This window comes from Tachyglossus aculeatus, chromosome X2, assembly GCF_015852505.1.
Source record: "Tachyglossus aculeatus isolate mTacAcu1 chromosome X2, mTacAcu1.pri, whole genome shotgun sequence".
NCBI lineage: Eukaryota > Metazoa > Chordata > Mammalia > Monotremata > Tachyglossidae > Tachyglossus > Tachyglossus aculeatus.
This window is the reverse complement of record NC_052100.1, coordinates 15,833,752-15,846,057: the sequence shown is the minus strand read 5'-3', so window position 1 is coordinate 15,846,057 and position 12,306 is coordinate 15,833,752. Positions and strand designations below refer to the sequence as shown.

At 48.2% G+C, this 12,306-nt stretch overlaps 1 protein-coding gene across 4 annotated transcripts in view; it reads right to left on the bottom strand.

Moving 5' to 3' along the window:
* The window catches only part of CSNK1G2 (casein kinase 1 gamma 2), a 121,909-nt gene that overhangs the window by 27,988 nt on the left and 81,615 nt on the right, over window positions 1–12,306 (bottom strand). For all 4 annotated transcript variants that reach the window (XM_038770644.1, XM_038770646.1, XM_038770645.1 and 1 more), the window contains one exon: window positions 6,821–6,861. In XM_038770644.1, coding sequence (XP_038626572.1) covers window positions 6,821–6,861 — 41 coding nt within the window. The remainder of the gene's footprint in view (window positions 1–6,820; window positions 6,862–12,306) is intronic.

Genomic DNA, 12,306 nt, shown 5'->3' with positions numbered 1-12,306 from the left:
GCACTTATGTCTAAGCATTATATCCCTCCATGCAGGTAGATTTTTCAAGAATGGCTTCACATCCAAATGCTTTACCATTTTTCAGGTCTTTGACCATAGTAATAGTAGCAGTAATAAATGACATTTATTAAGCACTTACTGTGTGCAGAGCCCTGTACTAAGCATTGGGAAAGAATACCCAGGTGGGAATTAGACCCAGTCCATGGCCCTCAGAGGGAGAGGGGAGTAGCAACAGCCACATAAGTAACTTCCTCCCAAGTTGGGAGTTATGACCAAGACTTCATACTGTAGCCAATTTTCAAATGCTTCAAAAGCTTCATCCTCAGGGTTGGGAAGGGTGTTCAAAGGATCACTGTGGTGGTCTTGACATCTCAAAAAGATTCTCTTTGCCTCCGATGAAGGTGACTCCATCCGGCAGTCTGTATGGGATCACAAGAACTTCTTTGGGGATGAATCTCACAAGAACTTCTTTGGGGATGAATCTCAGTTTGGTAGTGATCGGCAGTAGATCCTGAATCTTTTGAGCCTGAGCCTCCCACCATCACGAGCTGAGCGGGCACATTTTTTAGCTTCACCTGCAGATCATGTAGTGGATTTCTGTAGGTCTCCCTGTCAGGAACATGGGCAGCTAAAAGGTTTGGATGACACGTATCTTACTTCACTGCAAATAGCTTGTAAGTCTCTGAGTTACTTTCAATCAGCCAATCCTTGTCTCTTGGACAAATCCAGTCGCAATGGCATTCTGGCATCTTTGGGAAGCGCCCAGATGTTTTTCACCCCAATACTTGTCAACAGACTTCTTTGGCCCCATAGGACTGCTGCTGCCATCTCCAAAAGCTGGACATCAAGCCATCTGGATGGCTTGGATGACTCTTTTTGATACGTTGGCTGTACTGGTAATAGTGGCGGCAACAATGTATTCATTAAGCATTTAATGTTTGCCAAAAGCACTGTGCTGAGCATTGGGGTAGACCCAAGATAATTAGGCTGAACAGTCTCCCTGTCCCACACGGGGTTTGCATTCTAAGAGCAGATACCTCATCCCCATTTAACAGATGAAGAAAATGAAGCAGAGAGAAGGTAACTGACTTGCCTCAGGTCACACAGCAAGCCAGTGGCAGAGCTAAGACTAGAACCTATGTCTGCTGACTCCCAGACCCGTGCTCTTTACACTAGGCCACTCAGTCTTCCTTGCTAGCTCAAATATGGAGTGTACACCAATGGTCAGCCCAGTGAACTGCAAGTCCTGCTGCTGGATGTTCTCCACGATCTCAGGCCATCATGCCCCATGTGGACTCTACCCAACTTCGCCTCTCTTGCTGCACAAATCCTCACCATCCACTCTGTCCTCTCCCCAACACTCAAGTCCCCCAACTCCCTCTGTCCATCTTGCAGCACACCTGGATCACCTCCACAGTACACTTCTTTCCTTCCTTCCTTCCTTCCTTCCTTCCTTCCTTCCTTCCTTCCTTCTGCCGCATGGGGCTGTTGGAGGAAATCCAGGCAGCAGGCCGATTTCAGCCATCACTCTAATTCATCCTCACCTGCTAAAACTCTGCCCTCTCCTCCACTCAGCACCACTACTTCTCTTCCCTTATTGACTCCCATGTCTAGACTCTTAACTCCCTCCGGAACTCTCCAGTGTCCTGAGCCCCTTGCTCTAACTCCTAATGACCTGGCCAACTACCTTGTGGACAAAACTGACACCATTAGGGGTGACCTCCTCAAAAGTTGCCCCCACCTCCTCTGGTTATTCCTAGCCCCTCATTCACTCCCTCATCCTTCTCTGCTATCTCAAGAGGAGATATCCCACCTGGTTTCAGAATCTACCTCCTCCACCTATACCCCCAACCCTCATCCCTTCTCACTTTCTAAATATATTTGGGCCCACTCATCTCCCCTTTTTGATGCCATCTTTAACTGTTCCCTCTCTGGTGGCTCCTTCCTCACTGCCTTCAAACATGCCCAGGTCTCTCATCCTAAAAACAAAACCACCTTCTCCGGACCCAGCTGCATCATCCAGCTCTCACCCCACTTCCCTCCTCCCTCTCTCGTCCCAACTCCAATGGCCTCCACCTCCTCTTACTCAACTATCTCACTGACCCTCTACAATGCATCTTTTTTTAACTCTTTGACTATAATTAGACCACTTTCTCCAAGGTCACCAATGACCTCCATTTTGCCAAAGCTAACTCCCTTCTTGAAACACTATCTAACCTCCTTGCTGGTCTCCCAGCCTCCAACTTCTCCCCAGCTCCAATCTATATCACATGTTGCGGCACGGATCATCTTCCTGAAGCTTAGCTCGGACCTCATCTCCCCTCTCCTCAAATCCTTCACCCCCCGGCCCTGTGTCTATTTATACCAAATAAAAAACCCTCCCAATCGTCTTCAAGTCTCTCCACCATGTGGCCCCACTTTACTTACCTGCTCTCTTCCCCCACTGATCCCCAACTCGCTGTCTTCATTCCTCTCAAGCCAACTTTCCAGCTGTTCCTCATTCTTGATTCTCCTACCTCCATTTCCTTGCGCATACCACTCTCCTGGCTTGGAACTCCCTCCTTCCCCCTCAGTCTCACATTTTCTCCTGCCTTCAAGACATCTCTACTTGGATGTCCTTCCATCACCTCAAACTTAGCATGTCTGAAACAAAACTCCTTATCTTCCCACCCAAACCCTGTCTTCCCCTAACTTTTCCATCACTGTAGACAGCACCACCATACTTATTGTCTCACAAGCCCATAACCTGGGCGATAACCTTGACTCCTCGCTCTCATTCAACCAACATATTCACAACACAACTCCAACTTCACAACTTCGCTAAAATCCACCCTTTCCTCTCCATCCAAACTGCTACTGCGTTAATACAATCACTTATCTTATCCCTTCTTGATTACTGTATCAGCCTCCTGTCTCTCCCCACTCCAGTCCATTCTTCACTCTGCTGCCCAGATCATTTTTCTACAAAAACGTTCAGGCCATGTTTCCCCACTCCTAGAGAACCTCCAGTGGTTGCCCATCCACCTCCTCATCAAACAGAAACTCCTCAAAATTGGCTTTAAAGCACTCAATCACCTTGCCCCCTCCTACCTCTCCTCGCTACTCTCCTACTACAACCCAGACTGCACACTTCACTCCTCTAATGCTAACCTTCTCACTGTACCTCGATCTCGTTTATCTTGCCACTGACCCTTCGCCCACTTCCTGCCTCTAGCCTCAAAAGCCCTCCACCTTCATATCCGACAGATAATTACTCTCCCCTTCTTCAAAGCGTTATTGAAGGCACATCTCCTCCAAGAGGCCTTCCCTGTCCAAGCCCTCTTTTCCTTTTCTTCAACTCTCTTCCGCATCGCCCTGACTTGCTCCCTTTGCTCATCTCCCCTCCCAGCCCCACAGCACTTATGAACATATCTGTAATTTATTTACTTATATTAATGTCGGTCTCCCCCTCTAGACTGTAAGCTTAGGGTGAGCAGGGAATGTGTCTGTTATATTGTACTCTCCCAAGTGCTTAGTACAGTGCTCTGCACATAGTAAGTGCTCAAAAAATACAAACATATGATTGACTATCAGACAGACCGCAGCTCTTAAATCCCACCTCCTCCCACAAGCCTTCCCCCATTAATTACCCAGAATCTGAGCCATTTAGTCAATTCTAGCAGTTATGAATTTAACTTTCCTTAGCACTCGAGTATATAAGGCCACTTCATTTTTGATCTCTTTAGTTGTAAATATGTTTACACTGGTCTCCCCCTTTGGAGCATAAGCTCCCTGTGGGCAGCGAATGTGTTACTTCATTATTCTGGACTTCCCAAGTGCCTGGTAACTGTGCACTGCACCAAATGGCCGCTCAATAAATACCACCACTACTAACCTTGGTTTTCCTGATACAGTCCTCTCCTGGTTCTCAGTTAAGCAATAGCATTTACTGAGCGCTTACTCTGTGCAGAGCCCTGAATCAAGTGCTCAGGATAATACAACAGATCACCAGGCTCGCCCTTACAATAACTCCTCCTACCTCACGGGTTGATCCTTCTCAATTGCTCTGGCCAGCTCTTGCCTCTGCCCCAACCCCCTAACTATGGGTGTCCCCCATGGCTCAGTTCTCCCCACTGCCTGGTTACATTTGCTCCCATGACCTCAACTACCACCTCTACATGGCACAGTCCCAAATCTCCTATTTCCTCCTGCCCCCAGGACATCTCTATATTGATGTCCTGGTAAACACTTAAAGCTCAGCATGTCCAATATTGAAATCCTCATCTTCCTTCCCAAATCCTCACCTCCTACTATTCTTCCCATCACAGCTGACACCACCACTACCACCACCCTCCCCAATCCTCCAGCCCATAACCTAGGCATTATCCTCGACTCCTCCATTTTGACCCCCAACATTCAGTCAGTTCGTCATCCACCACATTTCAAGGATCTGCCCCTTTCTCTCCATTAGAACAGCCACCACACTGGACTGGGCACTTATCGACTCCTGCCTTGACAACTGCATCAGCTTTCTTGCTGACCTCCTTGCCTCCAGTGTCTCCACCCTCCAGTCCATATATCCCTCTGCTGTCTGGATCATACTTCTAAAACATCATCCTGCACACATCTCTCTACTGCTCAAAAACTTCCCTCCCCCTTTCACAGCTGGCTGACCACTGCCCTGACCTTCTGAAACCTCCTCCCCTCCAGTAGATCACTCTCTCCTCTTGTCATCTGCCCACAACTGCCACTTCAGCACTGCTGGGTGACTTAAGAACTTGGGTACTCACACCATCCTGAAGCACCCATGCACATATCTTTCTATTCTGTTACTTCCTCCAAGCTGTAATTTGTTTTGGTGTCGGTCTCCCCTGTTAGCCTGTAAGCTCCCTGAGGGCAGGGATCATATCTATTAATTCTTGTGTACTCTCCCAAGCGCTTAGTATAGTGATCTACACACAGTAGGAGTGCAGTGCATACTACTGACTGATTGGTTGATGATTAGTCAATGAGATGCCACTGTTTAGACCTCGGGTGCATCCATGACGTGCTGGGAGACAGAAGACAGTGCTGATGATGTTGAGCTGATGTTGGGCGACAAGAAGTAGTACACCACTGCTTTTTAGCTTTCCCAATCCCAAGTGATCTGATGACTTTTTCCACCCTTCCGCCTCGCTACCCACCAATGCACTGAAATCAGTTTATCAGATTTGGGGCACCAGTGCAATGAGTCTACCCAGATCCTAAGCACACAATCAATGACTCTATGCTTATGTCTTCATCAGAACACATTGCCCATCTGTGTTAGTGAGAGTTTATTAGACAAGAGTGTGAAATAGAAAAAATTTTTTTAAAAATCTAATGCCTAGATAGAAAAATGACATGGCAATTTGCAGCCCAGTTGCCAATGAAAATCTTGAGGGAAGGGTTTCCAAAGGACAGGCTGGTCCATAAAATCCCACTTATTGGCACTTCTCATCTGCTGTGTGGGCTGCCTTTGCCAGCTGTTAATAGTATTTTGACTCAGCATACCTCAGCTCATGAGTGACTAACTTTCTCAAGGAAATGTGGGAAAGTTGGGTAACTGGAAGCCCAACCTCTGTGGAATCCTCTAGCATGGCTGCACCCATTCACTTCCCCCTTACATCCAGCTGTGCAAGCACATTTGCCCACTCTACCTACTGTTTTCTTTCCCTCCCCTCACCTAAGGTCCTTGAAGCTCTTCAGGTTACTCAGTTTAGTTGCCACTATCGTTCAGTTGCCACTGCTTGCAAGCTACAGGAGGGTCCTGTGGGTCAGAGGTGGGGAAAGGATGGGGGTGTCTAGTCTTTGAAGAAGGGGGTGGGTTCTGACTCTCATCAATGGCTGTGGGGCTGTCACTTATCCCCACTAGCTGAAGCCCCTCCCATACCTCCCAGGGCAACAGACCTCTGGTCTGCAAATACTAACACAATGATGAGAGTAGTTGGGATTTCTCCCAAAGGGTTCATGGTGTTCTTTAAAGATTCTCTTATTTCTCCTCACACCGGTATCATAAGGTAGGTAGGCTTGGGGAAGGATTTTTAGTTCCCATTCGACCAATGGGCAAACTTACCTTTTCTGGACTCTGGCACTCTATTTCAGTTCAGCTTCTGACCAACCTAATGCACAGGAGTCCATTTTTCATCATGCCCTGTGGCCTGGTCTGGCATGATGGATTTACATTCTCCTTCCCTGTTTCCCACGTTTGGATCCCCTGGCTCTGCTGTGCTCCTACGGAAGGCTGGGACGGGCCCTAAAAGCCTGGGTGCAGCTGCACATTCTAAAAACTGTAATTTCCATAGTGAATGGGAGAAGTGACCTACTGACCCGGTGTGTGGAGGAATTAGGGGGAGGAGGTGAAGACCCCATTGTATCACCAAACTCTGCAGGAACCTTCGAGCCAGAGCAGGCTCAAACCTGCTTCCCTGGTTATACTGAGGAACTGAGGGGCAACTCCACTTTGTGGTTCTCTAACGCAAGACTCCAGAGAGCATGAGCGTTTAGGAACAGTTACCAAACCTGAAATGTTGCCAAGGAGTGGGGTCCAACGTGAGCAGTCCCCTGAGCAGCCTTGGTGGGCCTGGTCCTCCCTATTTCATAGTTAATCTTCTCCATACCAGGAGGAACATGGACCAGGCTTCAAAACCTCCCTCTTGGACTTGCAGTAACAGCAGCTTTTTCCTGTTTCCCCTAAGGGTGCAACCCTTCAGAACCTGAAGATGCACACATTTCATGGGGATGGAGGGAAAAGGTTTTAATAGTACCTATCTTATCCCAGGCAAGAATGCAAAGGGTTGGAAAAAGACAAAACAAAACTTACCAATTTGATAGCTACGTATTCATTTGTATAGAGATTTTTTCCTGCAAAAAAGACAAAAAAGAGAACATGAATACACTTGCAGCAGAGTTTAAATCAGAGCAAATTCCTCAGGTGCACCACATTAGAAACCAACAGCATTTAGCTTAAGTCTCTTTTCAGAATATGTATTAGAGTGTCAGGAAACTATAAGTCACAATGTGCCTAGTTCCAACTTCATAAGATATTGGCACAATCCCCTCCTCCGTACCCCACCAAAACCTACTGGCAGAATCCTCGGACAGTGTGACAAAGGTTCTTGGGTTTCTGCCATGAAAATATCCTCTTGTTGGGGAAGAGTCCCTTAAAGGCACAAACACTGGCATTCCTGAAAGAGCCCCAGAAGGACCACATGCCACTGGGAGTGAGAAGAAGGGATAGGACGTAGATGGTACAATGGGGGGTCCCATAGTGCCTGCTAGAGATTTCCCCACAGTTCACAGTTCAGCTCTCCCTCTGCATTAGACTATGAACCCTGTGTAGGATAGGGACTGTGCCCAACCTGATTCTCTTGTAATCTACCCCAGCTCTTAGTACAGTCCTTGGCAATTAGTCAATTGCATTTACTGAGAACTTACTGTGTGCAGAGTACTGAACTAGGCAGCACTTAGGAGAGTATAACAGAGTTGGTAGACACGTTCCCTGTCCAGTAAGTGCTTAACAAATGCCATTACTATTAAGAAACGATCTATGCAAAACCCAGTTTTACTTGAGGAGCACGGGACTTGAGACACCACTATATACCCCAAGGTTGCTGCCTGCCTTCCCTACCAGCAAGATGTCAGCAAGGTCTTTCATTGGAAGTCTGGGGTCTCTTCCCTTTTGGCATGGTCTCAGATCCCTGGCACATGGAGGGAGGGGGGCTAATAGGAATGGCATCACATCCCTCTAGTGTGGTGCTTGGTGCTCGGGTGAGGAGGGGGTAGGGGCCAGTGGAGGGGAGATTATTTCTCCATCTTTATTGATTCCCATATCCACGGCCCCCACCAGCTGTTCCAGACATTAAACTCCCTCCTCAAACCGTCCCCCAACCCGACTCCATGACCCTTCAATCCCCACCTCCATTCAGCCCATCCCAGTCCTCCCCTCCACTACCCAATCCCTCCCTACCCCTTGCACCACCCACACTCCTCTTCCCCACGCCATCTCTGAAATCCTGTCCCACTACCACCCCCCTCCCCTGGCATGAGCCCCTCATTAATTCACTCCCATCCAACCCATCCCCACCCCTCATCCCCCACCCCATCCCTGTAATCTATCTCATCACCACCCCTCGTCCCTTTCCCCCTGCGTGGGCCCCCATCCCTTTTACCCTTTCCCCTGTGTGACCTCCATCAACTCGCTCCCATCCAATCCCTTCCCACCCCTTGTGCCGTCCCCACCCCTCCTCCCTGCCCCATCCCTGTAATTCTGTCCCAGCGCCACCACTCATCCCCTCCACCTAAGCCGATCCCCGTAACTCACTCCCATCCAAACCCTCCCCATCCCTCACGCTGTTCCCTTCCCCAGAAGTCCCACCACACACAGTCTCAACCAAGTGCAGCCTGTGGAATGGCCGCTCCATCATGGGGAAGCTTCTCTTCATCCTTGACCTGTTCCTGCCCCGATCAATCCTCCTCCTTGCCATCCCTGAAACTTGGCTTTCCCCAGATGACACGGTCTCCCCTGTCTCATCTTCTCCCCCTCCCCCAGACTCACTGGGAAAGGAGGTGTTTCCTTCCTTCTCGTACGCCACTGCTACTTTCACACTATTCCACCTTCCCCATCTCTTTCTTTCCCTTCCTTCAAAGCCCATATCATCCGCCTCCTACCACCCACTCCAGATTCTAGTAACGGTCATCTACCACCCCCCACGTCCCATCTCCAACTTCTTTAACCATTTTGATCACTTTCTCATATTCCTTCTCTCTTTCTCCATGCCCACATTGATCCTTGGGGCCTTAAATTCATTCATTCATTCATTCAATGGTATTTATGGAGCGCTTACTGTGTGCAGAGCACTGTACTAAGAGCTTGGGAAGTACAAGTTGGCAACATATAGAGACAGTCCCTACCCAACAACGGGCTCACAGTCTAGAAGGGGGAGACAGATAACAAAACAGGTGGATAGGTGTCAAGTCATCAGAATAAATAGAAGTAAAGCTATATGCACATCATTAACAACATAAATAGAATAGTAAATATGTACAATTAAAATAGAGTAATAAATCTGTACAAACATATATACAGGTGCTCCTGATGACCCTTCTGCTGCCCACCTTCTATCACTCCTCAACTCCACTGACCTCCTGCTCCACCACACCTTGCCCACTCACCAACTTGGACACATACTGGGTAGGGACCATCTCTATATGTTGCCAACTTGTACTTCCCAAGCACTTAGTACAGTGCTCTGCACACAGTAAGTGCTCAATAAATACAGCTGAATGAATGAATGAATACTTAATCTCATCATCTCTAGCCACTGCACAATCTCTACCCTCTAGCAGATCACAACTTCCTTACTTGTCTTCTCTCCTACACACCTCCTCTACGTAAATCTGTATTGTTCCCCAACAGAGACCGATTTTTTGACCCCATCCAATTTTCTCAACTCATCATTCCCCACTCAGCCTCCATATCCAAACTACGTTCCCTTGATGACCAAACTGATGCTTTCAACACCACCTCCTCTACTGAACTCAACTCGCTCACTTGCCTAACCCTTTGTCCATCTCGCACCACTATCCCATAGCCCTGGATCACCTCCACAGTCCACCCCCTTCACTCTTGTGCACAAGTCACAGAGCGCTGGTGACAGAAATCTAAATATCAGGCCAACTTCGTCCACTTCAACTTTATCCTTGCATGTTTTAACTCTGCCCTCTCCTTTGCTTGGGAAAGTCATTTCTCCACCCTTACTGACACCTATGCCCATTGCCCTCACCAGTTGTTCCAGACATTTCACTTCTTCTTCAGGCCCCCTGTACCCCCGCCTCCCCCATCCCTTGCCCCCCAATGACCATGACCTGGCCAACTATTTGATTAAGAATGACACTATCAGGCGTAAACTCACTAAAATCTCCCCTGTCCCTCCTCAGTCCTTCCACCCTCCTGCCCCCTCTTCAACTCTCCCACCTTTCCCAGCAGTATTTCTAAAAGAGATCTACCTTTTCTCAAAATCCACTCCCTCCACCTGCACACCTGACCCCATTCCTTCATATCTTATTAAAACACTTGCCCCTTCCCTTCTTCCCTCCCTAACAGCCACCTTCAACTGTTCGCTCTCCAATGGTTTCTTCCCCACTGCTTTCAAGGATGCTCATGCCTCTCCTATCCTGAATAAACCCTCCCTTGACCCTACGGCTTCCTCCAGTTATCGCCTAATCTGCCGCCTACCATTCCTTTCCAAACTCCTTGGGTGAGCAGTCTATTGCCTCCACTTCCTCTCCTCAACCCCCTCCAATCTGGTTTCTGCCCTAAAGTCATCAATGGCCCTCTTCTTGCCAAATCCAAAGGTCTCTACTCCACGGTAATCCTCCTTGACGTCTCAGCTGTCTTCAGCACAGTGGACCACCTCCTTCTCCTGGAAACACTATCCAAGCTAGGCTCTACTGACACTGCCTCTTATCTCTTTTGCAGGCTACTCCTTTGCCTCCCACTCCCTAACTGTGGGAGTCCCTCAGGTTCAGTTCTGGGTCCCCTTCTATTTTTCATCTACACCCACTCCTTTGGAGAACTCATTGGCTCCCATGGCTTCCTTTTTTGGATCACTTTTCTAAAAAACATTCATGACATGTCAACCTCCTCAAAAAACTCCAGTGGTTGCCCATCCACCTCCATATCAAACAAAAACTCCTTAGCATTAACTTTAAAGCCCTCCATCCCTTTGCCTCCTCCTACTTCCCCTTGCTTCTCTCCTTCAACAACTCAGCCTGCATACTTCGCTTCTTTAGTGCTAACCTTCTTACTGTGCCTCCATCTCGCCTGTCTGGTCGCCGACCCCTAGCCCATGTTCTGCCTCTGGCCTGGAATGTCCTACTTCCTCAAATCCTACAATTACTCTCCTCCCCTTCAAACCATCTCCTCCTAGAGGCCTTCCCTGACTAAGCCCCTCTTTTCCTCATCTTCCACTCCCTTTTGAGTAGCCCTGACTTGCCCCCTTTGTTCTTCCCCCCTCCCAGCCCCACAGCATTTACGTACATCTCTATTTACTTATTTATATTAGTATCTGTCTTCCCCCCTAGCCTGTAAGCTCATTGTGGGCAGGGAAAGTGTCTGTTTATTGTTGTACTGTACTCTCCCAAGCGCTCAGTACAGTGCTCTGCACACAGTAAATGCTCAATAAATATGACTGAATGAATGAAATACGATTGAATGAATTTGACAAATGAGGAAAAAGACACAGAAAAGTCAAGTGAACAGCCCAAAGTCATACAGCAGGCAAGTGGTCGTGGCCTAGTGGAAAGAGCCCAGGCCTGGGAGTCAAAGGACCCAGGTTCTATTCCCGGCTCCGCCACTTGCCAGCTGTGTGACCTTGGGTGAGTCACTTCACTTTTCTGTGCCTGTTTCCTCAACTGTAAAATTAGGATTCAATACCTGCTCTCCCTCCCCATTCGACTGTGAGCCCCATGTGAGACAGGGACTGTGCCCCATCTGATGATCTACCCCAGTGCTTAGTACAGTGCTTGTCACATAGTAAGCACTAGACAAATACCACAATTATTACACAGCAGGCAACTGGAGGAGCTAGGATTGAAATCCAGGTCTCCTGACTCCCATCCTGCGCTCCTACTGCATCTTCTGTTTTGGACTCCAGGTACCACAAGAATCCCAGCTTCCTCCAAAAGAGCTCCTTGTGGGCAGGGATTGCATCTACCATTGCTGTTGTACTGTACTTTCCCACCAAGCATATACTACAAGGCTCTGCACACAGTAAGTGCTGAATGAATAACACTGATTGATTGGTTGACTGATTGATTGATGGATTGAGTGAGCAGGTGGAGAGCTGAGATGAACCAAGCCCCAGGAAGTAGGACGGTAACAAGCCCAGTGGGCAGAGAGTAAATCAGAAGGTGGAGAGGGCAGACACAATCTTCTTCTTTGTGCCCCGTTTCAGATCCAGAGGACCAAGGGAAATAGCAACTCTAACCCACAGCCCTGGCTTTCAGTCATTTTAGGGCCTTTTTCATCCTCATCAAGTGGCTCTATGACCACCTTTGGTGTTTGAGGCAAAGCCATGAATCAACTAATCTCTGCGGGCCAGACACTGAGAACAGAGCCGGTAAGAATCAGGATTATTCACTAGAGGTAGGTGGTTGGAAGGAGGATAACTTCCCTACAGGGCAGGGAAGAGGAAGATTTAGGGACTGTGATGGAAGCAGGTGATTCAACTGAAAAGTCAGTCAGCCAATAATATTTATTGAGCACTTATTGTGCACAGAGCACTATACTAAATGCTGGAGAGAGTA